The sequence below is a fragment of the Ursus americanus genome, chromosome 23 (genome assembly GCF_024610735.1).
Source record: "Ursus americanus isolate L20-20 chromosome 23, mUrsAme1.1.p, whole genome shotgun sequence".
Lineage (NCBI taxonomy): Eukaryota > Metazoa > Chordata > Mammalia > Carnivora > Ursidae > Ursus > Ursus americanus.
This window is the reverse complement of record NC_142149.1, coordinates 40,899,581-40,923,569: the sequence shown is the minus strand read 5'-3', so window position 1 is coordinate 40,923,569 and position 23,989 is coordinate 40,899,581. Positions and strand designations below refer to the sequence as shown.

The 23,989-nt window shown below is 57.4% G+C and overlaps 2 protein-coding genes across 5 annotated transcripts; both read left to right on the top strand.

The window, feature by feature from the left end:
* The first annotated feature begins 1,765 nt into the window (after positions 1–1,765).
* On the top strand, positions 1,766–6,243 carry DHRS13 (dehydrogenase/reductase 13). The gene is made up of 5 exons (XM_045773278.2): positions 1,766–2,051; positions 2,153–2,271; positions 3,304–3,427; positions 3,610–3,921; positions 5,426–6,243. Exons 1-5 carry the CDS (start codon positions 1,925–1,927, stop codon positions 5,866–5,868), a joined length of 1,125 nt encoding a protein of 374 aa, XP_045629234.2. The 5' UTR covers positions 1,766–1,924; the 3' UTR covers positions 5,869–6,243.
* A 264-nt stretch (positions 6,244–6,507) lies between these two features.
* On the top strand, positions 6,508–21,541 carry FLOT2 (flotillin 2). 4 transcript variants are annotated; one of them, XM_045773275.2, is made up of 11 exons: positions 6,508–6,770; positions 11,646–11,727; positions 14,668–14,758; positions 17,806–17,929; positions 18,340–18,458; positions 18,560–18,673; positions 18,775–18,894; positions 18,983–19,197; positions 19,608–19,791; positions 20,058–20,207; positions 20,284–21,541. In XM_045773275.2, exons 1-11 carry the CDS (start codon positions 6,722–6,724, stop codon positions 20,320–20,322), a joined length of 1,287 nt encoding a protein of 428 aa, XP_045629231.1. In that variant the 5' UTR covers positions 6,508–6,721; the 3' UTR covers positions 20,323–21,541. The 4 variants fall into 4 exon arrangements, with proteins under 4 accessions (XP_045629231.1, XP_045629230.1, XP_045629233.1 ...); XM_045773274.2 differs by lacking the exon at positions 14,668–14,758 and adding an exon at positions 16,718–16,808 and having other exon boundaries at positions 6,520–6,770; XM_045773277.2 differs by lacking the exon at positions 14,668–14,758 and having other exon boundaries at positions 6,753–6,770.
* The last annotated feature ends 2,448 nt before the right edge of the window (positions 21,542–23,989 follow it).

Below are 23,989 nucleotides of genomic sequence, written 5' to 3'. Positions count from 1 at the left end.
GAAGAGGAACCTAGCGCATTACCTGAATTCTCAGGCCCTGAGAAGCCTCTCATCAAACCAAGCTCCCACCCTTTCCTCCTCCCAGAACTTACATGAGACACTTTCTCTGGGATGTTCTTCCTGAAGACAGGTCTTCGACTCCTTATAGATCACCTGTGTCTACCCCAGCAGTGTTTAAGGAAGTTGTACCTGTTGGCGTGTGGGGATTTTGCCTTGAGGATGGAGAATGCACCCAATTGTTTCATTAATATTCCATTCCCAGCTTCAACCCACAGCGTCTGCAACTGAACCCCAAATCCATAGTGCAGCCAAGTAGGAAACTACCCCCCCCCAAAATCAGGTCTGTCCCTGGGCTCCCACCTACCTGCCTAGCTTTGTCCCCACCACTCTGCTCCCCCTGCCCTGATGGGCCTCTTGAACTCGCCCAGGGCAGAAACCTGTTGTTCTGCTCAGTATTTCCAAGGCTAACCACGCTGCTGGGCGCACCGTAAGTGTCAAACAGCGGGTGTTTAGTCGCAATGGTTTCCTCAAGCAAGTCCTTGTCCTGGCAAGTCTCCTGGCCAGCAGTCTCCTTTTACCTGTGCCTCCCTAACTGTCCCCACCCACCTTGCCATCATAATCCCTTCTTCCACGGAGTCGTGGAGCTGCTTTGCCTATTTCTACCACCTGTGAGGACCATCCCAGAGAAATTGCCTCCTAGAAGTCAGATAACAGGGGCGCCTGGGTGGCACAGCGGTTAAGCGTCTGCCTTCGGCTCAGGGCGTGATCCCAGCGTTATGGGATCGAGCCCCGCATCAGGTTCCTCTGCTATGAGCCTGCTTCTTCCTCTCCCACTCCCCCTGCTTGTGTTCCCTCTCTCGCTGGCTGTCTCTATCTGTGTTAAATAAATAAATAAAATCTTTAAAAAAAAAAAAGTCATAACAGATTTTGTATTTTATTCTCTTTCTGCTTCCCTTCAGGAATGTGGGGACTGCGGGGGTGAGGCAGAGGCAGGGAGAAAGAGACTGCAAATGAATGAATCCTAACAGCCCTGAGCGGATGGGGCCACCCTGGCCCCTGCATCATCTCTCTGACCTTATAGGAAGAACAAGGAAGAATTCCAGAAGCTGAGGGCTGGAAGTGAGGATAAGGAGTAGAAGGACTTGTTTATGGAGGGCAAGGCATCTAGGACCGGACTCACTCAGACATAACAGCGTTCACACACCTCTCCAGAAGGGAAAGACTCTGCTAAGCACAGATGACACCCAGAGGGCTCACACACATCCTGCAAGTCCCAAGCTAGGGGGCATGAGCACAAAGGACAGCTACGTAGGAAGATGTTCGTTCAAGGGGACACATTGACAGAGACTACAGACGCATGCACACACCCGGAGGGGCTCTCGGTGCACGGGGGCACAAACCTGTAACAGGTGGTCACACAGACACACACCCACAGGGTACTTCCTGGGCCTGCAAGTACACACACACCTCCAAGGTGCTCACACACAGGATCCAGAGGCACACACACAACCCCAGGGCAATCCCAGGGCCCATGGGCACATTACACACTCACAGAGTCACTCACATACTCAGAGTAGGTGAATGCATGGACAGCCAGGGCGCCCCTGCTCGCAAACGCTCATCTGCAAGGAGTTCACGCAGGCACACACCTAGAGGGCGCTGCCAGGGCCCATATGCACACGCGCACCTAGAAGGTGTTCCACAAGCACACACCCGGAGGACGAGGACGCATGCCTAGGGGGCGCTCGCAGGGCCCACGCTCACACGCACGCACACACACCCCTGCCCTGCCTCTCGCCCGCCTCCGCCTCCGCCTCCGCCTTCAGGGAGGCCCGAGCGGGTGCGGGGCGGATCGGCAGCCGCCTGGCGGGCGGCGATCCAGGGAGGTGCGGGGCCCGTGCGGGGGCCCGGCGGCGCGGCGGGCATGGAGGCGCTGCTGCTGGGCGCCGGGTTGCTGCTGGGCGCCTACGTGCTTGTCTATTACAACCTGGTGAAGGCCCCGCCCTGCGGCGGTATAGCCAGCCTGCGCGGCCGCACGGCCGTGGTCACGGGTGAGTGCCGGAGGACCTGCGGGCGGCCGGGTGGCGGGGAGGCCGGGCGGCGGGGTCAGCGGCCCACGGGGCTCAGCGCGGCTACCGCCCGCCCACCGCAGGCGCCAACAGCGGCATCGGGAAGATGACGGCGCTGGAGCTGGCGCGCCGGGGAGCGCGCGTGGTGCTGGCCTGTCGGAGCCGGGAGCGCGGTGAGGCAGCCGCCTTCGACCTCCGCCAGGTGAGGCGTGGGGGGCGGGGGCGGGGGAGGCCGGAGAGGATGAGAGGGTGAGCGGAAAACCGACACACCGGGACACAGAGGGGCGAACAGAGCGGCTTCCTTAACTGGTCGTTAAGTGCAGAAAAAGAGGGTCCCCTGGTGCTCTGGCCATACAGGGAAGGGGCACCAGACGCAAGCTAGAAGTGGGCTTTCGGAAGGAAGTAATCGCTGCTCTAAGACATTTATGGATGGGTAAAACTTACATTAATGAAAGACAGTAGGGAAGGGAACAACAGAGGGAACAGCATATGCAAAGGCCCTGAGGCAAGAGAGCTGATTCGATTTAAAAAAAAACTGAAAGCAAAGGTTTATTGAGGCTGGATGGAGCACAAAATATGGGGTAAAGAAGTAAAATGAAGAGGCTGGAGGCTCTGAACCAGGGCTAGATTCTGGAGGCCCTTATAGACCCTATTGAGGAACTCAGATTTTATAGGATGAGCAGTGGAGATCCAATGAAGGGTCCTCAGCAGGGTATGGACTGTCAGAATAGCCTTCTTGGAGGAACCCCACAATGGCTGTACATGTCTGGATTGGGGGGGTGAGTGGAGCAGGAGTGGGGAAGGGGAGACCAGTGAGAAAGAAGTCTGTTGTAGATTTTAGGATAAGCTATAATGGCCAGAGGGAATGATAATAATAATAGCAAGTACTACCTACACAGTGCTGACTGCGTGGCAGGCAGTGTTCTAAGTATTTTACATAGATTAACTCACTGAATCCTCACAACAACTCCATGAGATAGGTACTGTATTGTTCCCATTTTACAGTGAGAAAACTGAGCCCCAGAGAGATTAATGTCACGCTTGTCTAACGTCACATTCTAATAAAAGACAAAGTCAAGATTTGCATCCAGAATCCACATACGTGTCCACTACATTCTAATGGATGGGGCAGATCTTAGTAAAAGTAGGAGGAGGACTCTCAAAATTTGATACCTAGGGAGAGGGAAGAGGAGAGAGGTGCCTGGTGACAAGCCCAGCCCTTGCTGCCCCACAGGAGAGTGGGAACAATGAGATCATCTTCATGGCCTTGGACTTGGCGAGTCTGGCCTCCGTGCGGGCCTTTGCCACTGCCTTCCTGAGCTCTGAGCCACGGCTGGACATCCTCATCCACAATGCCGGTGAGGGGCAGCAGGACCTGCCGGGGGGCGGCGGGTGGGCAACTGTCCCATCTAGCCAGGTCTTGCCGGAGGGCCAGTGCGTGCGTGGGAAGGATGCCCCCTACCACTGTCTCACAGATGGGGACACCGAGGCCTTCGGGGATCCCTGTAGCGCAGTTGCTCATATCAAGCCCCTGCCCCAGGGATCAGTTCCTGTGGCCGGACCCACAAGCCGTTTAACCTGCTGCTGCGAGTGAACCACATTGGCCCCTTCCTGCTGACACATCTGCTGCTGCCCCGGCTGAAGACATGCGCCCCTAGCCGCGTGGTGGTGGTATCCTCAGCTGCCCACCGGCGAGGGCGCCTTGACTTCACGCGCCTGGACCGCCCGGTGGTGGGCTGGCGGCAGGAGCTGCGGGCATACGCCGACAGTAAGCTGGCCAACGTGTTGTTTGCCAGGGAGCTCGCCACTCAGCTTGAGGGTACTGGTGTCACCTGCTATGCAGCCCACCCAGGTGAGGCCTGGCTCTCTGACTGCTTTGCTTTGCTTTGGTTCCCCCTCTCCCATCCGCGACCCATCCTGTGCACCCCCAGCCTCTCATTGAGCCCCAGAATCTCGGAACAGGAAGGAAGCACCATACAAGGAGAGACCTGTTCCTTGCTTATCTTGGAAAGAGGCTCTCCTTGCCTGGGTTCTTCCTCTCACACCACTAGCCTGGATACTGACTACTGGATAGGGAATGGCAATGAATAAAGCCCAGGTTCTCACCCCAGGGAGCCATCCATATGACTGAACTCACTATAATATGATGGTAATGATGATGATGGCTAATAATCACTTGTTCATTCAAAAAACATTTACGAAGTACCAGTTATGTACCTGGCATTCATCTTGGTGCTAGGAATATAGCAGTGAACAAAACAAAGACCCTTTCCTTCGAGAATTTACATTCTCTTAAACATTCTAGTTTAAGGGAAGGGGAGATTGCTAATAAGTTTATACAATGACAGGTGGTGATAAAATGCTATGGGAAAGATAAAGCAGAGTGAGGGGAATATGAAATGACAGAAGGTGCTGTTTTTCTCTGGCAGTCAAGGAAGGCATATCTGAAAAGGTGACATTGGCTTGAAGGAGATGAGAGAATGAGCCGTGTGGTTTTCTGGGGAGAAGAGTGTAAAGAACAGAGCAGATAGCAAGTGCAAAGGCCCTGAGGCAGAAGTCCCTGGTATTCTTGAGAAGGAACAGGGAGCCCCACGAGGCTGGAACAGAGTGAGAGGAGGAGAGTGGCAAGAGATGAGGTATAGAGATGGGCTGGGTCATCTAGGGTCTAGAAGTCCACTTCTAGCATTTTAGCTTTTAGTCTGAGTGAGTTAACTGATGAATAAGGCCCATCTCTGCCTTGTGAAACAGATTATAGGATAACAAGATCTGTCCTACCCATATTACCAAAATGCATTTTTTTCAGATTTTATTTTTAAGTAATCTCTACACCCAGCGTGGGGCTCAAACTCACAATCTGGAGATTGAGAGTCCTATATTCCAACGACTGAGCCAGACGCCCACCATACTGCACTACAGATAGTCATTGCCTAAGGCTCACTAGTTATTATAACAGTGACAATAATAATCACAACTAACATTTATAAGCCTTTATTACACTCCCTATCTCTAATGTACAAAACAGTGGCTGGTCTGCCATAGGTGTTAATACGTGTTTGCTGGTTGAACAAAGGAACAGGACTTGAGCTAGAAGAAAAGAGGTCCCCTCAGGCAGGGGACGCAGCATGAGGGAACATCTGGGACATGGGGACGTACAGGAGCTCAGATGGAGAGGAGGAGGCTTGCTGTTGAAATGAGTGAGGTCCCCTTGTGAGGACCCTGAATGCCCACTCAATACTATCCTGGTCTCCCTGGAACTGGACTCTGTTCCCCACTCCCTTCTAGCCCTGTTCTTGTTGCTCTTCCCCTAGGCCCTCGCCCACCGTCCTCCCCACTCCTTCCTTTCTTCCTGTCCACAGGGCCTGTGAACTCGGAGCTTTTCCTGCGCCACGTTCCTGGATGGCTGTGCCCACTTTTGCGCCCACTAGCCTGGCTTGTGCTGCGGGCACCAAGAGGGGGTGCCCAGACACCCCTGTACTGCGCTCTACAGGAGGGCATTGAGCCCCTCAGTGGGAGATATTTTGCCAACTGCCACGTGGAGGAGGTGCCCCCAGCCGCCCGAGATGACCGTGCAGCTCACCGGCTGTGGGAGGCCAGCAAAAGGCTGGCAGGGCTTGGGCCTGGCGAGGAGGCCGAACCTGATGAAGATCCCCAGCCTGAGGACACAGGGGCCCCATCTTCCCTGAGCAGCCCCCACCCAGAGGAGCCCACAGTTTCTGAACCCCACCCCAGCCCTCAGAGTTCACCAGACTTGTCTAAGGTCACACGCCGAATTCAGGTTAAAACTGAACCTGAGCCCTAAAATCTCCTAATCCCCAGGCAGGGATGCTTTCCATGGCACTTGGTGGCCCCTGAAAACCTTAACTGCATGCCAGGCCATGCTCTGGGCACGGCAGGGTTTGCAATTTTTACCTTCATGGTTCCTTTCTGGGGCGTCAAATTGTGTCCTGAACAGCTCTTTTCCTGGTGGAAGGAAATCGTGGGTGATGATTTCTTCCTGAGAATAACAATAATCCCCGATTGAGAGGTGAGGGATAATGTGCCAGACATTGCTTCTGAGGAATTTGAATTCCGTACTTCCAGTCCCCACTCTGGGTGATGCTGATCGCCTCTGGATGAGGTCCTGGGAGGGGGTTGTAATTTGATGCAGTTCAACACTGACAAGTACTGAACTGGGCCCTTTGCAACCACGTAGCCACGTAGTGAAATGACCCCCACTTGCCGAGGCGGGATTAGGCTGCAGAGGTAAGGGACTCGCCCAAGGTCTCACCGCCGGGAAGGGGGTAAGGGCAGGAGCGGTGTGACTCCAGGGCCACGGCGGTCGGGTGGGAGCGGGGAGGTGAGGCAGGGCCGCGCCGTCGCGGTGCGGGCGGCCGGCGGGAGCAGGGGGCGCCCTCGCGGGGTGCCGCGGGCTGGGCCCGGGGAAATAAAGCGTGTTGACCGCCGCGCCTCGCCTCGCGCTCGCTGCCGCCGCTGTCGCCCGCCGGCCCCGCCCTCCGCCGCCACACTTCCGGCGGGGCTGCGAGCGCGGAGGGGCGCAGGCGGGCGGGCGACCGGCCGCTGGGGGTGGCGGGATAGGCTGGGCGCGGCCGGTGGTGCGCGTGGTGCTGTCCAGGTCCCTGCGGTGCCCGCGGGCCCTCCGTGCCGCCGGCGCCATGGGCAATTGCCACACGGTGGGGCCCAACGAGGCGCTGGTGGTTTCAGGTGAGAGGGCGGCGAGGGAGGTGGGGCTGGGGCGCCGGGGCTGGGAGGGTGTTGGGGCGCGCTGGTTGTGCCCGCGAAGGTGGTTGAGGAGGGGGCTCGGGGTGGGTGTGGGGCTGGGGAGCGAGCGGGGACGGGCTAGGCCGGAAGGGCTCGGAGGGTGGAGGGCAGGGCGGAGGTTAAGGGGCGGGGGGTGGGGGTGGGGGCGCCGATGTTGGGCCTGAGAACCTTCCAAGAGGGGCCCCCATTCTCACGCTTGCGGTGCTCCGCGCCCTCGGGACTCCCCCTCCCACTGCATGTTTTCCCCTGTTTATTCTCTCCTTTCTCCGCCTCCTCCCCGGGCACGGTCTCCTCCCCTCTACTCCACCGTGGCCTAGGGGGTCCCGAACTGAGGCCGTAGGGAGGAGACCCGTGGTTACCGGAACACAGCGGTTTGGCTGGATTCCAGCGTCCGGGCCTTGGGGCGGGTCTCGCAGCTTTGGAGGGCAGGTGCCTGCCCGGGGAGGGGCCCTGGGACAGGGATCCCTGTGCTCCCGTTAATTCTGAGCAGGTCGGGGCTTGCTGGGGTTTACTGGCACTGCCCGCCCCAGAGATGCGGGTGCGGCCTCTACAGGTTGAGAAATCGGGCTCTGGGCTGTGTCGCCCCGATTGCAAAATGCTACAGGCTCCAGAATTTCTGGAGCTTCTGCAGGGCCCGGGGACTGCTGTACTGGGGAGGGGAGAGGTAGCTTTGCCTTAAGGCTGCTTCTTAAAGTGTGTATTTGGGTATTTTTCGAGGTGGCTGAAGCCTTTAAAGCCCCCAGTTTGTGCAACCCCTGGCTCACAGGTGCTGGGGAGGGTGGTGTTTCCTGACAGCTTAGAGGCCTGTGGCTGCGGGAATCCTTCAGCTCTTCGCACTGTCGATGCCAGTTTCCAGCCTGTGTGCAGAGTTTCAGGGCTGGCTGTAGACCGGGTGGGCTAGACCAGTGTTTGTAGCTGTGCCTTAGGGGAGGTGTGATCCATTCATCTGGAACTTTCACCCCAGAACATGGCCTCTGGCTGAGTTTGGATCTCAAAATCAGTCTCTCTGCCGACAGGAAATCCCCACTCTCCTTGACCAGGGGAGAGCAGATAAGACCAGAGGTGGCCTTTGGGATTAGGAGGGAGACCCCTCAGAGAGCACTGAGGCCAGACTTGGACCTGACTCCCAGGCTCGGATCCCAAAGACGGCTGTTAGAACCTGAATCTGCCCCACACTTTGTCTCTCTTGTGGAGTTTCTTTCTGGAAGCCAAGACTCTGGGCTAAGGAGACAAAAGTTCCCGTCCTGTCCCGGTGGAGAGCTTTGAGACTGAGGGGTGAGAGGAGCACCTGACGCGGGCTGCTCTGTACCTTCCCCTTGCTGGAAACCTCGTTTTCGGGCCAGAGGCCAGGGCCATGCTAACTTCAAAGCTGTTTTAGGGGTGGGGAGAGGAGGCCGTGCTGAGAATTGAGGGTGCCGGAGTCAAGGAAGGATGGGAGAGAAGAGGGAGGGATAGTGCCCAGCGTCACGACACCTGGGGATTTGAGATGATCCCGCCAAGATGTGGCTCTCTCCCACACGGAAGTCCCAGCGGAGCCCAGCGGAGCTGCCACTCCCAGCCCTGCCCCCACCTGGTGACGTTCAAGTCCAGAGGCATCTCTTTCAGCCCAATCTGAGAGGGATGCTGATACGTCTCCTGGTCATCTTCTCCACCTGAAAAGGCTGGGAGTTTTTCTGGTTGTCTTACTTCCCTCCTTCAGTCTGTAATATAAAAACCTTTTTCTCTATTTCTGCTGTCAGGAACTTAAAAGGGGACTCCCAACACCAGACACCTTTCTCTTGTCTCTACAATAAGTCAGAGGTTCTTAACCTGGGGTTGGTGGGGAGAATTCAGAGGTCTGTGTGTTTGGGTAGGGAGAGACGTGAATTTTTATTCTCACTAACCTTAATCGAAATTTAGCATTTCTTCGCATTATAAATGTCAGCCACAACCCGTGATGGTATTAGGAGATATTTTCCTACCACACCGCAGTTTTTCGTAGGTACCTTCAGAATCATTCATGCTCATCATGACTTTGAAGTTAAGCTAGTTGTTAAATCTACCACTAGATTGTATTTAATGTTTTACTGTATCACACGTATTACCATGTATTACATATGACACATTTGTTTATTTTAATATTTTGATAACTTTCAAGATAACTTGTTTCCTATGTATTTTATGCGTTTATGATATTCCACCATTGCTGGACTACTAAGGGGGGTTGTGGCTCAAAAAAGACTCCCTCGTAGAATCCCCCTCGTAGAATATGGTCTTCTGGAGTAGTGGGAAGAAGGTAGAAAAGTGGCAGGAAGGGAGGGGAGTATTCCTGAGAGGGCAGAGGGTTGGGCTGGGTCTGGAGGGGCTGAGAGTGGGGCAGAGGTTATCATGGAATGTTTTGTGATTCTTCAACTTGGGTGAAGACAGGGCAAAGGAAAGTAAGTTGGGTTAGAAAAAGTGAGATAAAACTAGGAGAAACTTCCAGGTCGGAAGAGAGTGAGAGCAAGGGAGATCAAGGAAGGGGCACCTACGTGGTCTTTTTGGGGAGTGGTGCTCAGACTCAGGGTGACCAGGAATCTGGGAGGAAGATGCCTTCCAGGGGTGGAGGCTGCTGGGGGCGGGGCAGGCTGGAAGGCCCAGCTTCCTGTTGTTGCTACCCCTGGGAACCTGGCCATGTTGCCCTTGGCCAAGGCCCAGCTTAAGTGGTGACAGCCTGCTCCCCAAGGTCAAAGACGAAGTTAAAGGTAAAACGTGCACCCCCCTCCCGTTCCCCACCCTCCTTCCTCCCCACAACTACCACTTCCACCCCAGCACACGGAGAAGTGCCCTGGAGCTGGCCAGAGGCAGCCAGGCCCCAGCCCTCACCAGGCCGGAGTGAAACGGGCTGTGATGTGTGACCCTCTGTATCTCTGGATCCCAAGATGGCTTAGGTTTCAGCTTGACTGCTTGCCCTTAGAGGCCTCCTCACCCCACTCCCCAAGGCCGAGAAGCCTGCAATAGCTTCCCTTGAACAGCAGCCCTGTGGGCCGGTGTTTCCACCACAGAGAAACGGACAGAGCTCCTCTTCCCACCCCAACTCCTACTGCTGGGCTGCTCCTTGCTGCCTGGAGTTCCGGTGTGGCTCCTTGCACGCCGTGCAGGCCCTGGAGACCGGGAGGGCTGCCCAGTGAGCCGGCTCAGCCACCAGCTCTCTGTGCTGACGGGCGCTGTGCACTCGTGGGGCCCCCTTCGCCTCCACCTGTCCAGAACTCGTCTCCAGTTCCCTGTTCTCTCTGTCGTCTCTCTTGCCCTTGTTGGCGTCCCCACCAACTCCGACCTGGACTCCAGAGCTGCACCGGTACGGCAGCCACTAGCCACTTAAGTTTCGATTAATTAAATTAGAAATTTCGCTCTTCAGTCACACCAGCCGCGTTTCAGGTGCGTAGTGAGCACGTGTGGCCGGCGGTGGCCTATGATGTGCTGCCCCTGTAGACGCTTCCGCTTCCACCCTCACGGAAAACCGCTTGGACAAGATTGCTCTGGAAGTGACTTCCTAATGTCAGCCGCCATATCTGGCCTAGGTCACTGCGGAAGGCTTCTACCGAATCTCCTAGACCACCCTGCCCTCATCTTCCTTGTGCAAAGCGGTGTTTCTAAAATGCAAATGTCATTTTGTTGCTCACCAGCTTAAATTCCTATGTGCCCCCCCATCACACACACACACACACACACACACACACACACACACACACACAGCTTCTTGGCCTGATACCTGTGACACCCTGTGATCTGCTCTCTCTGCTGTGGGTCCTCAGAATACTGTAACCAGCTACATGAAACTACCCCTGACCCTTGCGCACTGGAGGCACACACCCTAAAGCTTTCCCGAAAACCTAAGTTTGTAAATACAGAAATGACGGCACCCACTGGCTTTTTCCCAAATCATCACATTTCCTTTGAATCATCTATTTCCTGTATGGGGTGTGTGTGTGTGTGCGCGTGTGCGCGCGCGTGTGCACACGCTGCAAGGAAACTGCCCCTCTAGCTTTTACTAAAGGTTTCTTGAACTTGATGAATAACTTTGGCATTCACAGGAGAAGTTCACAACAGGAGTTTCAGGAATTGGTTTTTCTCACTTCCGCATAGATGCGTGCTGGACATGTCTACGGCTAGATCCGAGTTGGGGCCCGATTCGACGTTCTGTTTAGTTGATAGAATTTTCAGGCACCACTTCCTTTTTAGACCTTTTCCCTTTCTCTCCACTTCTCCCATGGGTACCACAGGCTGGCCTTTGTGTTGAGGCCTTGCCTTCCCCATTCGCTCTGCTCCCCAGAGGTACGCAGTCACTCTGCAGCCCTGGGAGTAGAGAACCAGCCTTACCGAGATGTGTCTCCTGGGCATGAGCAAGGATGCCATCTTGGCTCCGAGACTCCTCCCTCCCCTCAGCCTCCCAGTGCCCCCCAGCCAACAGCCCCCCACATTCCCTCTCTGCCTGCACACGCCCTGATAACAGGCAATCACATGGGATTAGTATTATGGTTATTTCAGGAAAAGCTCCCATCTCCTTCAAGATGGGGACTGTATCTTCATCTCTGCACCCCTAGCACAGAAATCTACTCTGCAAACGCTTACGTTCCGAACCACTCATTGGATATCTTCCTTTTTATGCAAATTATCTGTCTACGGAACTAGCATCCCAGACCCTTAAGAGCTCTCTCCCACTTCTGTGTGACCTCAGCACCCACCAGTGGGAGTTGTCAAGTGTCAGGGCAGGTAAAGGGCCAGAGTTGCTGCTGAAGGGACGGGGAGCGGACAAACCCGAGAACTGACTGACCAGCAGTGGTTTGCTTTGCTCTCCAGGGGGCTGTTGTGGTTCTGACTATAAACAGTACGTGTTTGGCGGCTGGGCCTGGGCCTGGTGGTGTATCTCCGACACTCAGAGGTAAGGGCTCGGGGCCCCCGGGAACCTGGCATCCAGGTGGGCAAGGGAGAAAAGGATTTGCAGCATTTCCCCCTTCCCCCCACAGTCAGCTAGAGCATCTGCCACTGGCCACATTCCATCCTGGGGGGTGGGGCCTCCTAAGAAGCGGGAGAGACGGGTGGCACAGGGGTGCAGGGGGTCCGTCTGGGTGCCTTCAAGGGGTGCACTTTTCCCTTGGAGACATCAGTTGTGTTCCAGAGAGTTCGGGGGTCATGCCCAGGCAGAATCGTCATTCCGTAAGTCTAGCTCAGTTATTCCCGAAGCCTTAATTAACCTCCCTGTGAAGAGGAGAGGCTGAAGAGACCCACACACGCCCTCGCCTGTGCAGGCCCAGACAGTGCAGGCCGTGGCCGGAGAGCAGGGAACCAATCCATAGTCTGAAGTGGCTCCGTGGCAGTGGCCACTTAGGGATGGGGAGGGGAGCTAAGGATTTGGTGCTGGGCCGGGCAAAACAGATCTGGACCTCCGCAGTCGGTCTGGGAAGACTCACTAGAGGAAGGGAGATGTCATCGGGCTCTCCCTGGAGCTCGCCCAGGACCCCAGACTTGGCCTGGGCCCCTCCTGCCTCCCTCACTGCGCCCCCAGGAGGAGATGAGGCGTGCCAGCCACCTTTCCACCATCACCCCCTTCCTTACTGTGCCCAGATCCTTCCAGGCCAGGACCCAGGCGGCAGGGGCAGCAGAACTGGGAGGTGTGGCAGGGGAAGTGGTGGTCGCCCCGAAGGGAAGCAGTGGTGGTTCCAGTGGAAATCCCCCTCTGCGCCAGCCCCACCAGTCATCAGAGAGAAGCCCCAGGGCCGCACTGACGTTGACGGTGTCGGCTAGGGCCAGGGGCATGGGAAGGAGGTCAACTTCTTAACTTCACTGAGTTCCCAGTAACCCCCCTGCTCTCCCCTCGCTTTGCTCCACCTGAATTAAGGGATCCTGGGGGACTCCTATGGCCCAAGGCCGGAAGTGTCTGAGAATAACCGATACTGGTCACAGCTTCCTGTCAGGAAGTTGCTAGGCCCTCTCGAGTGGGCCAGTTGGCCTGTCAGAAGCCGTGGGGAGCCCTCTCCAGAGGCACTGCCACCCCACCCCACAGGCCATGCAGTCCGGGGGTGACAGAGTATCTTGTTCAAACACCTTGATGCACAGCCAGGCCTGGAGAGTTTGCAGCTATCCCAGACACTTGTCCCGCGCAGGCACCCACTGCTAGGGCCACACCCCTGCAGCCCTTTCTCAATGCTCTTGGCACCCCCTCCTCCCCTGCCCCACCCCCCACTTCTTGCTCCAGGGAGCAGCGCCCCGAGACAGGGGGCCAAGCTGCTCTGACAGTAAGTTCGGAAGTACGGAGTAGAAGGCTTTGTGCCTTGTCCTAGGAAACTGATCTCACACACCCAGGCTCAGCATTCCCCCTCTGGTCCCATTGCTGGGGAGTCTGAGCCTGCAGCCCCTCCCCTTCTTGGACTCTGTTCCTGAGGGCAGCCCCTTCCCCGACCCCATGTCTATTTGAAGGACAGCTCTACGAGCTGGGGCCTCTATTTCCCTAGGCCGGTGGGAGCCTCTCAGGTCAGAGTAGAGGCTTCTAACCTGGCCTGGGTTCTAAGCCTCCCTTTCCGCAGCCACCTGGCATATCCACCACTTCCGCCACCTCCCTTGTCAGCCATTCCTCCCCAGGCTCAGTGAAGTCCCTTCTGCCGCACTTGGCTGCCACGTCCTGTGAGACCCTGAGGCCCTCATGTGGCAGCTCTGTCTCCCTTACCTGAGTGAGCCCTCCCCCTCTGGCATCTGAGCTGCAGCCTCCCTCCTTCCCTCCTTCCCTCCCTCCTTCCCTCCCTCTCTCCTATCTCCCTCTCTCCTCCTTCCCCAGAAGAGAGCTTGGTGGGTTCCTGTCTGAGCCGAGTCTAGAGCCCTCTCAGGCCCGGGAGTGCTAGCATCAGGGGCTCGAAGGAAGGCAGGCTTTGCACACCTGCGTGGCCAGAGCCCCCGGGGCTGGCGCTGTGACAGGTGAGGGCAGGGCTCCACTCGGCCTACTGCTCCCATCCCCCAGTCCACCTCCCTCAGCTCCTTCGGCCTCAGCCACTGTCCTCCTTTCCTCTGGTTTCAGGGAACCTCCCACGCTGCCCACAGCCTCGCTTCTGCCCGGCGCGCCAGCCTGCACACACTCACACACTCGTGCTGCGTGCGCTAGGAGGCCCGCTAGGGTGCATGAGCACCTCGCTTTCCGTGCCATAACTCTCTTCTCTGCCTGTGCCCAACTTTGGAAATTCCAAAGCGAATTACTCCATCACCTCCCTGTTGTCCCTGGGAATATTCTGACAGGGACACGCTTCCTCCCCCAGCCTTCCTTGATACCTAGCCCCCCAAATCAGAAAATCCCAGGTTCTCTCTGGGCTTTCCTGGCCCTAAATTGCCTTCTCAGCGATACGTAGCACAAACCCACGCAGGATTCGGTCTGTGCTGTGGCTCATTAACCCCCAGAGCAGCCTCTCCTGCCCAGTTTCTGGAAACACAGGTTTGCCTGTGTTTGGAAGGTAAAACTGAGGCTGAATGTCCCAGACCGTGTCAGGACCGTCCTGGGAAAGTGAGGTGGTGGGCAACCTAGGTGCCCTGCGCACAGGCCTCCCCGCCTCAGAGCCCCAGGGCGTTGGCAGGCTTTACCCGCAGCCCCGCAGCTCCCCCTTAGCCGGGTATGGAGGCTAGAGAAGACATCCAGAGGCCTCAGGCCAGCCAGGGGGGTTCCTCTGTCCCCCTACAGTCCTAGGCTGAGCTGGCAGGAGAGGGCTCGAGTACTGACAGCAAACTCCCCCCCCCCCAGGCATCAGGCATCGGTGCTTGTCTGGTAACCACTGTGTGTGTTTGCTGTGTCCCCTCCTACCCCTCCTGTCCCTACCTCTCCCTCCCCCTGGCTGCTCCTCAGACTGTCTCTGGAGGTTATGACCATCCTGTGTCGCTGTGAGAATATTGAGACGTCGGAGGGGGTCCCGCTATTCGTAACAGGGGTCGCACAGGTAATAACCCACCTGCTCCCTCCTCTGTGTCTGACCTTCTCTCTTCCTGCCCTGCGGGGCCCGGCAGGCAGGAGCCGGATGGACCCCCCTCCTGAGAGTGTGCCTCCCTCCCCTCTGCTCCCACCTGCACTGCTCTGGGTGCCAGGGTGGACCCCTGGAGAGCCCCAGCTCCCTTGCTCTCACCCACCGGGGCTGCTAGTGGGGAAAGAGCAAGGGAGTCTGGAGACTCTGCCCAAGTCCGCCAGTGGGTGTCCTTGGCTGCCAAGGGGTAAGTTGAGGCAGGAGATACAGGCCCCTATGTGCCAGAGCAAGGCTGTCTGGGTAGGAAGGGTTCAGTCCAACCACTCCAGGCACTGTGGAGCCCCTTGCTAGCCAGCCCCTGCCTATCCATGCTGACACATGTCAAGCCCTAGCCCTCCTCCTCACAATCCAGAAGATGGGTCCCCTGAAGAGTTCTGTTCTCCCAGCTCCTTGGCCTCCTCCCGTCTTGACAGGCCTTAGCAAAATGAGTCTTGGCTCTTCCTGCCCTTTTTGTGGAGAAGCCTCTGAGCCAATCTCTTGTCACTCATGTTGGTTCCCTTACGTGTGAAATGGGGGAATGCTGTCCTCTCGGTGCTTTGTGGGGATATGGGAAAGGCAAGGAAAGCGTATGAGGGCTCCTTGGGAGTTTTGGAAATGAAGTGCTGCAGAGGGACGCCTGGGGGGCTTGGTCAGTTGAGCGTGACTCTTGATCTCAGCTCAGGTCTTGATCTCAGTGCCCTAAGTTCAAGCCCCGTGGTGGGCTCCACGCTGGGCATGGAGCTTGCTAAAAAAAAGAAGAAGAAGAAGTGCCAGAGAAACTCAAGCTTTATCATGAATCCAGTCTCACTTAGAAAAGCAAGTGTCCCTCTTCATTGCCATGTGGCCGTAGCCAGCGAGACCCCCTCCAGAGCCGAGGGGTTTAGTGCCTCCCAGAGATTTCTTTGCTTCACTCCTCAGCTGTTGAGCTCCTTCCCGGTTCCAGGCACTGTGGACCCTGCAGTGAGCATCAGAAAGCCCCTGCCCCCTCAGAGCCTGCATGCTGGGTCCCCAGACTGGAAGAGCCCACACCATCATCTTACCCATCCCTTCCCTTGCGTGAAATTGCCCTTCAGGCTTCTCAGGCAAAAGCCTACAGCGTTTCTCCCTCCCTCACCCATCCTGCCGGCTCTCCTCGGGCAGGGGACCATCTCCACCACATCCACTCCTTATAGCCTCCAGCGGGCAGGCTTTGGCACAGAGGCCCGAGAAGCTCAGAGCACCTTGTGTGGAACGGGTAGGGTCCCGGCCTCCCTCGACACCCCTGGCGAAAGTGACCGCGCTCCCCCTACCCCTGGAGGGTAGGCTTCCAGGCAAGCCCGCCGCCAGCTGAAGGGACCAAGCAGGACTTCTCCGGCAAGGGGCAGATGCAGGATCACCTCCGTCGTGGTCCAGCAGTGGGCAGACTCCTAGCATGCCAGGCTAGTAGGCAGAGCTTTCTGGGCAGCCTTCCAGGGCATCTTGGGGTACTGAGCAGACCCAGGGGACAGGTGAAGGCCCCTGAGGGCTGTTCCCGTGGCCCCCGCGGACGACCTACACAGCACAGCCTGGGGTACAGCACTTCCAGGACGTTTTCAGGCCATAGGCACACAGCTACACCTGCACTCTCCCCACTGGCCCAGACCACCCCCGACCACTCCTCTACTCCCTTTCCCCACGCCGCAAGCCAGGCTGCTCTGACCAGCGGACGTGTGCTGTGGGTAGCACACTGCACCCGAGCTGCTCTACCTTCCCACCCGTCCCCTCACAGACTCCTAACCACGAGCCCTCAGAGCGTCCTCCCCACCCTCTGCAGCAGGACCCCCCGGCCCATCCCAGCTGGAGCAGTGAGGTACTGGACTCTCCCCACACCCCAGGCCCTGGGCCCCCAGACCCATGCCCCTGTTTTGCATTTCTTGGCAGGATTTCCCTAGAGATTATGACGTTGCAGCCCCGCTGCGAGGACGTAGAGACGGCCGAGGGGGTAGCTTTAACTGTGACGGGTGTCGCCCAGGTATAGTAACTCAGCAGCCCCGCGCATGTCCGTTGAGCTGCCTCGTCCCTGTGCTGGGGTGTGGGGGGAGGAGGAGAGGACGGCAGCCAGGGGCAGTCTCCCTCCAGTGCCCCTGCCCCTGCCCCCCTTCCAAGAGAGGGTCATCGCCACTGGAACGTGCTCACTCGGCCCCTTGGCCACTCAGCAGGACTAACAGACACCCTTTTCTCCTCAGCGGGCCCGCAAGGGACAGAACCGGCGCTGAGGGCTCCTGTCTCACTAACCCCACCCGATTCTTTGCAGGTGTTGGAAGTGCCACGCCCCAGAACCCAAGCCTTCCCCGTCCTCTGGGTAGGGGGCTAGAGGGGCGGGGGCCAGAGGGCAAGGCCACGTGAGCAGAGGAACTCTCGGAGGTTGCTTTGTGTTCCCAGCTCAGGGCCTGGGCGAGGGGCTTCCTGCTGTAGTCCAGTTCTCAGCTTCACAGGGCGGCAAGGCACAACCGTGTTAGAGGCCGCCGGTGCGGGGTGGTTGGCTTAGTACTTGGGGAAGGAAAGGCCGGAAGATACCCCCCCTCGGTGGCGTCCCCTGGACCTGTCTCCTGCCCTGTGCAGGCTCTCTTCCCTTGCCTGTGTGTCTGTGTCCCTGTTGCTCATTCTCCTTTTCGCCCTCTCTGCCCCTCAGCCTGCAGGTCTCCCACTGTGGGGAGCCTGCGTAGGAGGAACTGGCTAAGGAGGGAACAGTGAGTGGGTGAGGGGTGGGGAGACGAGCCCCAGATACCTAGCACACGGGCCGGGTCAGGGCCTGAGGCTGCCAGTGAACATAAAATTTGTCAGTGTAAGAATTCCTGGTGTGCTCTGCCACCAGAGGCCTCAGCCAGACTCTGGCCCCTCCTGGCCCCTAGGCCTCCAGGTCTGAAGAAGTAGGGGAGGGGCACAGCCACCACCCTCCACACCTCTGGGTCTGGGCCTCCATCTGCCCCCCTCCAGCCTGGTTCAGGCGTCTCTGTGACCACTGGCAGGTGAAGATCATGACGGAGAAGGAGCTCCTGGCAGTGGCCTGCGAGCAGTTTCTGGGCAAGAACGTGCAAGACATCAAGAACGTCGTCCTGCAGACCCTGGAGGGGCACCTGCGCTCCATCCTCGGTAAGGCCCGGCCCCGCCCAGGGACCCCTCTGCTGCCTTCGAGAGCCTCACAGGATCTCCAGGCCGGGGCCGGGGAGGGGCGCAGGGCCAGGCAGGGGGGCCTGTCAGTCCTACCAAGACTTTCTTTCAAAACTTCAGGCAACCTGAGCGAAGGGGAGGGCCCTGGGATGGGGCGGTGAGGGGCTGCTGGTCTGGTCAGGCACCCGGTGTTGCTTGGGACACTTTTCCTCATCCAGCCTGGGCTCTGCAGGAGGGGGCTCAGTGTTCAACACCGTGAAGAACCCCCAGGAAGAACCCCCAGCTCAGACTGTACAATGTGTGCATACACTCAGACTGCTGCTTGCCTGCCTCCTCCCTTTCCCAGTGCGCTGGGCCCCCAGGAAGCCAGCCCATGATCCCTCTGTCCCCAGGGACCCTGACCGTGGAGCAGATTTATCAGGACCGAGACCAGTTTGCCAAGCTGGTGCGGGAGGTGGCGGCCCCCGACGTCGGCCGCATGGGCATCGAGATCCTCAGCTTCACCATCAAGGTGACGTGTGTTAGGAAGGCTGCACCCCCCACCTCCCTCTGGATACTTGGCCCCTTTATGCCTGTGACTGTTCCCAAGGATGACTCGCCCTTCCCTCCCAGGACGTGTATGACAAAGTGGACTATCTGAGCTCCCTGGGCAAGACGCAGACTGCCGTGGTACAGAGAGATGCCGACATCGGGGTGGCCGAGGCCGAGAGGGATGCAGGCATCCGGGTACACGCGCTTTCCTTCCCGCCCCCAGGGACAGGGACCTCAGGGGTGGTGGGACCCTGCTGGCTTGGGGGACCCTCAGCACCTGCCCCTCCGGTTGCCAGGAAGCGGAGTGCAAGAAGGAGATGCTGGATGTGAAGTTCATGGCAGACACCAAGATCGCCGACTCCAAGCGAGCCTTCGAGCTACAGAAGTCAGCCTTCAGTGAGGAGGTCAACATCAAGGTGAGGCGCCGTCGGGCATCCCAGGTGGGGCTCAGGGCTCAGGACCTGGCAGCCAGCCTCTGACACGCTCCCCAACCTCCCGCCGCAGACCGCCGAGGCCCAGCTGGCCTACGAGCTGCAGGGGGCCCGCGAGCAGCAGAAGATCCGGCAGGAGGAGATCGAGATCGAGGTGGTACAGCGCAAGAAACAGATAGCCGTGGAGGAGCAGGAGATCCTCCGCACAGACAAGGAGCTCATTGCCACAGTGCGCCGCCCCGCCGAGGCTGAGGCCCACCGCATACAGCAGATCGCCGAGGGGGAGAAGTGAGCGCCCTGGCCGTGGGGGGGGTGGGGACTAGTCAGGCTGCTTGATGCGCGCACCCCGCCCGCTTTCCCGTCCCCGGCCTGGAAGCCACCTCTCCCTGTGCCTCCTTACTACCTGTGAGTGGAGGGGGCCTGCGTCCCCGTGGGATTGGTGCTGGGAAGACTGGAGGAGGTGAAGGAGGCTCGAGGGCCCGCTGTGGGACTTGGCTCAGCAGGCATCCTGGCTAGTCCCCACTCCCATTTGCATCTGGCAGCCAGCGGCCTCCCCCTGAGAAGGCCAGTGCATTCCCCTTCCTGGGTCCCCTACCCCGACACCTGTCAGAGCAGGGGGCTTGAGGGTTTGCCCCCAGACAAGGCTTGAGAGGCCCCTGGCTCTTGCCACTGATCCTGCCCGGCCCGAACTCCTGCAGGGTGAAGCAGGTCCTCTTAGCGCAGGCGGAGGCTGAGAAGATCCGCAAACTCGGGGAGGCGGAGGCAGCGGTCATCGAGGCGATGGGCAAGGCAGAGGCTGAGCGAATGAAACTCAAGGCCGAGGCCTACCAGAAATACGGAGATGCAGCCAAGATGGCGCTGGTGCTGGAGGCCCTGCCCCAGGTGAGGCCCGTGCCCTGGGGTGGGTCCGGCAGGGCCCACAGGCACAGGCTGGCTAAGTACTCAGCAGCGGGGCGGGACCCCTACAACAGGCACGGGCTCACCTGGGCCCCTGGGTCTCCCCAACCCTGGCTTGCAAATAAGAGCCACCCAAGCTGCGTCGGGTTTGGGGAAGGCAGAAGAAGGAGGGAGAGACACTGGATGGGGCAGGTGGACCGAGTCAGAGCACCAGCCAAGCTCTCCTCCCGCTCCCACCCCCCGCCTCCTAGATTGCTGCCAAAATCGCCGCCCCCCTGACCAAAGTCGATGAGATTGTGGTCCTCAGCGGGGACAACAGCAAGGTGACATCAGAAATCAACCGACTGCTGGCCGAGCTGCCCGCCTCCGTGCATGCCCTCACAGGCGTGGACCTGTCTAAGGTGAGTGCCGGGCTGGCGGCGGGTGGAGGCGTCGCGGCCGCAGGCCCCGGCCTCACAGCATCTCCCATCCCGGCAGATACCCCTGGTCAAGAAGGCCACCGGTGCGCAGGCGTGAGGCTCCCGGAGGCCCGCGCCCTCCAGGAGCCGTCTTCCTACCACAGCGACGACGGGACGTTACTGACTCTGGTGCCTTATTTCGCAGGGACCAGAAGTGCTGCGTGCTCAGGCCTTCTCTGGCTGTCTCCCGCCTCTCCTGTGTCTGGCTGTCTCCTTTCTCTTCCCCGTCCCACATCTTCACTTTCACTGCCACGTCCATCCGGTCTGTCCCTTCCACCCCCATCTCCCATCTCCCTGTACGTCTCTTCCTTCATCTGTTTGTCGTTTTCTCTCCCTCTCTGCCCCCACTGTCTGCACACATCATGTAGTTTAAGCTGCAGACGTTTGTGATAATCACGGTCTGTCTGGGGGGTGGTAGCCCTGCTGCTCCTCTGAATCCTGGTGCCTTGAAGTTCTCTGTGCATCTGTCCATCCTGCCTGTGGCCCTTGCCAAAACTCGGCATGGGTGCGGAGGGTCTGGGTAGGATGGCCACCCTCCCCTCTCCTGGCCTGGTCTTCCCAGCCCTGAGCCCTACCCCAGGAAGTCCCCAGCCTCCCCCACTCCGGACCCCCTGGGCCTCCCTGGCCATTGCCCTCCCCAGCCCCAGGCCTGCTCTCGTACCTTACCTCTCTCTCCCTACCTAGGGGCACAGAGGCAAGGCCTCCTGTCTATAGCAGCTCCCTCAGTTTACTACTGCCTTAGGAGGCCCCTGCTTGTGCTCAGGGAAGTCCCCTTCACGGACAGGTCCCTACTAGGTGGAGTAGGGCTTGGTCCCAACTCTGTTAAGCCTTTCTGGGATCAGGGTCTAGCCCTGTTGGACACTAGAAGGTGTATAGACCCTCTTCCTGCTAGGCCTGTGCTGTCCTGGGTATGGGGCCAGGCCTCTCCAGTGGGCAGGGCCGCACCAACCCTGTACAGAACTGAGTGCTGTAGACTGGCCAGACTCCATACCCCTTGTGCTGTCTTTCCTTCTGACCAGAGTGATAGAGTTCCAGCCATGGGGAAGCAGCCCAGCCCTCTGTCTCCTGGCTTTGGTGGAGACAGAAGAACCCAGAGCCCAAGCGTCCTGGCAGGGGTGCTGTGGGTGTCCGATGGTCCCAGTGTCCCACTTCTGGCTCTGCCCCAGCCTGTGTAGCTGTTCCTGCATGTGGATGCTGCATGTCTGGTCTGGGGCTTGGATGCTGCACTGCCCCGCTGCCTGTCCCTTCTAGTAAAATAAAGATCTGTTATGCCTACACCCTGCACTGTGTCTTCTGTGAGGGGAGAGGCTAGGAAGCAAGGACGAACCAAGTCCCCGCCCATACACCCATTCACCCTGAAAGCGGCACTTTGCCGGTTCTTCCCCATGGTAGCCACCGGGGGGCATCAGCACACCGGCCTTGTCCCCAATAGCATCCTGGGGCGGGGTGGCCATTGGCCTAGGTGCTGCGGCCAGATCTGAGCCCTGAGAGACCTGACTCCGTTGCAGGCAGACGATGGAGGGGGCTGCCGGGTTCCCTGCACCTCTGTGTCTGTCCTGAGCCCCACTCAGTAATGGAGCCCATTTCCGAGGCTTAAGAGCATGAACTCTGAAGTCAGACTGCTTGGGTTTAAGTTTTAGCTCTGTTGGTAAGCACCTGTGTGCTCTTGAGCGAGGAACTTCATCCCTCTGGGCTTTAGTATTCTCATTCGTTTGACACACTTGTCTAATGCTTGCTGTGTGCCAGGCATTGTCCTAAGTGGTGAGGAGACCACAGGGAACAGTACAAATCGCTAGCTTTTTAGAGCTTACGTTCAGGTGGAGGTAAAGAATAGAAAATTTGGGGGGGGTGAAATTTTAGGGTGTCAAAGGAAGGCCTCATTGAGATGGTAGCGCTGAAGAAAGTAAAGGAATGAGCCATGAGTGAAGAGCTTCCTGTCCAAAGACCCTGAGGTAGAAATGTGTCTGGCAGGGCGCCTGGGTGGCTCAGTCAGTTAAGCGTCTGCCTTTGGCTCAGGTCATGATCCCAGGGTCCTGGGATCGAGTTCTGCATCGGGCTCCCTGCTCAGTGAGGAGTCTGCTTCTCCCTCTGCCTCTGCCACTCCCCCTGCTTGTGCTCTCTCTCTCTGACAAGTAAATAAATAAAATCTTAAAAAAAAAAAAAAAAAAAAAAAACTAGTTCAAGATGGACCACAAGCCTAATGTTAAAATCAGACTGCAAAGTTTATAGAATAAAAGGGGAATGTTTCTATGACCTTGACATAGCAAGATTTTCTTTTTCCTTTTTTCGGTTTTATTTATTTATTTGACAGAGAGAGAGAGTGCACACGCGCGCGTCGCACAAGCAGGGGGAGGGGCAGAGGAGGAGGGAGAAGCAGACTCTCCGCCCGGCAGGGGGCAGGTGCAGGGCTTGATCCCATGACCTTGAGATCCTGACGTGAGTGAAAGGCAGAAGCTTAACTGACCAAGCCAGCTAGGCGCCCCTAGGCAAGATTTCTTAGGACAAAACAAAACAGAGCAGTAACCATAACAGAAAAGTTGATAAGTTGGACCATCAAAATAAGTCTCTGTTCATCTAAAGAAACCTCAGGAAATGAAGAAGCAAGCACAGTCAGAAAAAATATTCACATATATCAAACAAAGGATTTGCATTCCATATGTAAAAAGAGCTCCTACAAATCCCATAGTAGACAACACCAAACGAGCAACGCTCCGAATGTTCTGCTGAGAACAGAATGAAGGGGGTGGGCGCCTGGGTGGCTCAGTCGGTTAAGCGCCTGACTCCTGATTTTGGCTCAGGTCATGATCTCAAGGTCCTGACATCGATCCCCGTGTGGGGCTCCCCACTCAGCTGGGAGTCAGCTTGTCTCCCTCCCCCTCTGCCCCCCCCCCCCACCGCTCACGCTCCTGCGGGTATTTGTGCACTCTCTCAAATAAATAAATCTTAAAAGAAAAAAGTGAAGAGGGGCATGGAGGCAGCAGGGAGGACCAACACTGCAATAATACAGCTGAAATAGGGTGACAACTTAGACCAATGGGGGTGGCGAGAAGCACTCAGATTCTGGATACCATTTTGAACTAGCCAGAGTTGAGGATGTTAGATGTGACCGAAAAAGAGAAATACAAAATATCTCCAATGTGCCATGGCTATCAATCTGAAGACTCCGTATTGCAAAGATACCTCTCCTCCCAAATTGCTCTATAGGTTAAAAACAATTCCAGGGGCGCCTGGGTGGCTCAGTCGTTAAGCGTCTGCCTTCGGCTCAGGGCGTGATCCCGGCGTTATGGGATCGAGCCCCACGTCAGGCTCCTCCGCTATGAGCCTGCTTCTTCCTCTCCCACTCCCCCTGCTTGTGTTCCCTCTCTCGCTGGCTGTCTCTCTCTCTGTCGAATAAATAAATAAAATCTTAAAAAAAAAAGATTCCAAACAAAATCCCAAGAGATTTTTTTTCACTTCTTTTCCCTTTGTTTTCAAACACTTAACAATATTTGTTATTTTGTGTATCTTTTTTTTTTTTCATTGAAGTATAATTGACACGCAATGTAACATTCGAGGTACAGCATGGCAATTCTACAACTCTATACACATTATGCCTTGCTCCGGAGTGTGGCTCGCGTCTGTCACCACACAACGCTATTACACTACCATTGACTATATTCCCTAGGCTGTGCCTTACTCTTTCCAGAGCTGGAAGCCTGTATCTCCCACTCCCCTTCACCCACTCT

Bases quoted from the DNA above. Each gene is read 5' to 3' on its own strand.
- DHRS13 (XM_045773278.2), top strand. From the start codon at position 1,925: ATGGAGGCGCTGCTGCTGGGCGCCGGGTTGCTGCTGGGCGCCTACGTG. The intron at 2,052-2,152 runs GTGAGTGCCGGA...CGCCCACCGCAG, and splicing joins CCGCACGGCCGTGGTCACGG to GCGCCAACAGCGGCATCGGG. The intron at 2,272-3,303 runs GTGAGGCGTGGG...GCTGCCCCACAG, and splicing joins CCGCCTTCGACCTCCGCCAG to GAGAGTGGGAACAATGAGAT.
- FLOT2 (XM_045773275.2), top strand. From the start codon at position 6,722: ATGGGCAATTGCCACACGGTGGGGCCCAACGAGGCGCTGGTGGTTTCA. The intron at 11,728-14,667 runs GTAAGGGCTCGG...GCTGCTCCTCAG, and splicing joins TGTATCTCCGACACTCAGAG to ACTGTCTCTGGAGGTTATGA. The intron at 19,792-20,057 runs GTGAGGCCCGTG...CCCGCCTCCTAG, and splicing joins TGCTGGAGGCCCTGCCCCAG to ATTGCTGCCAAAATCGCCGC.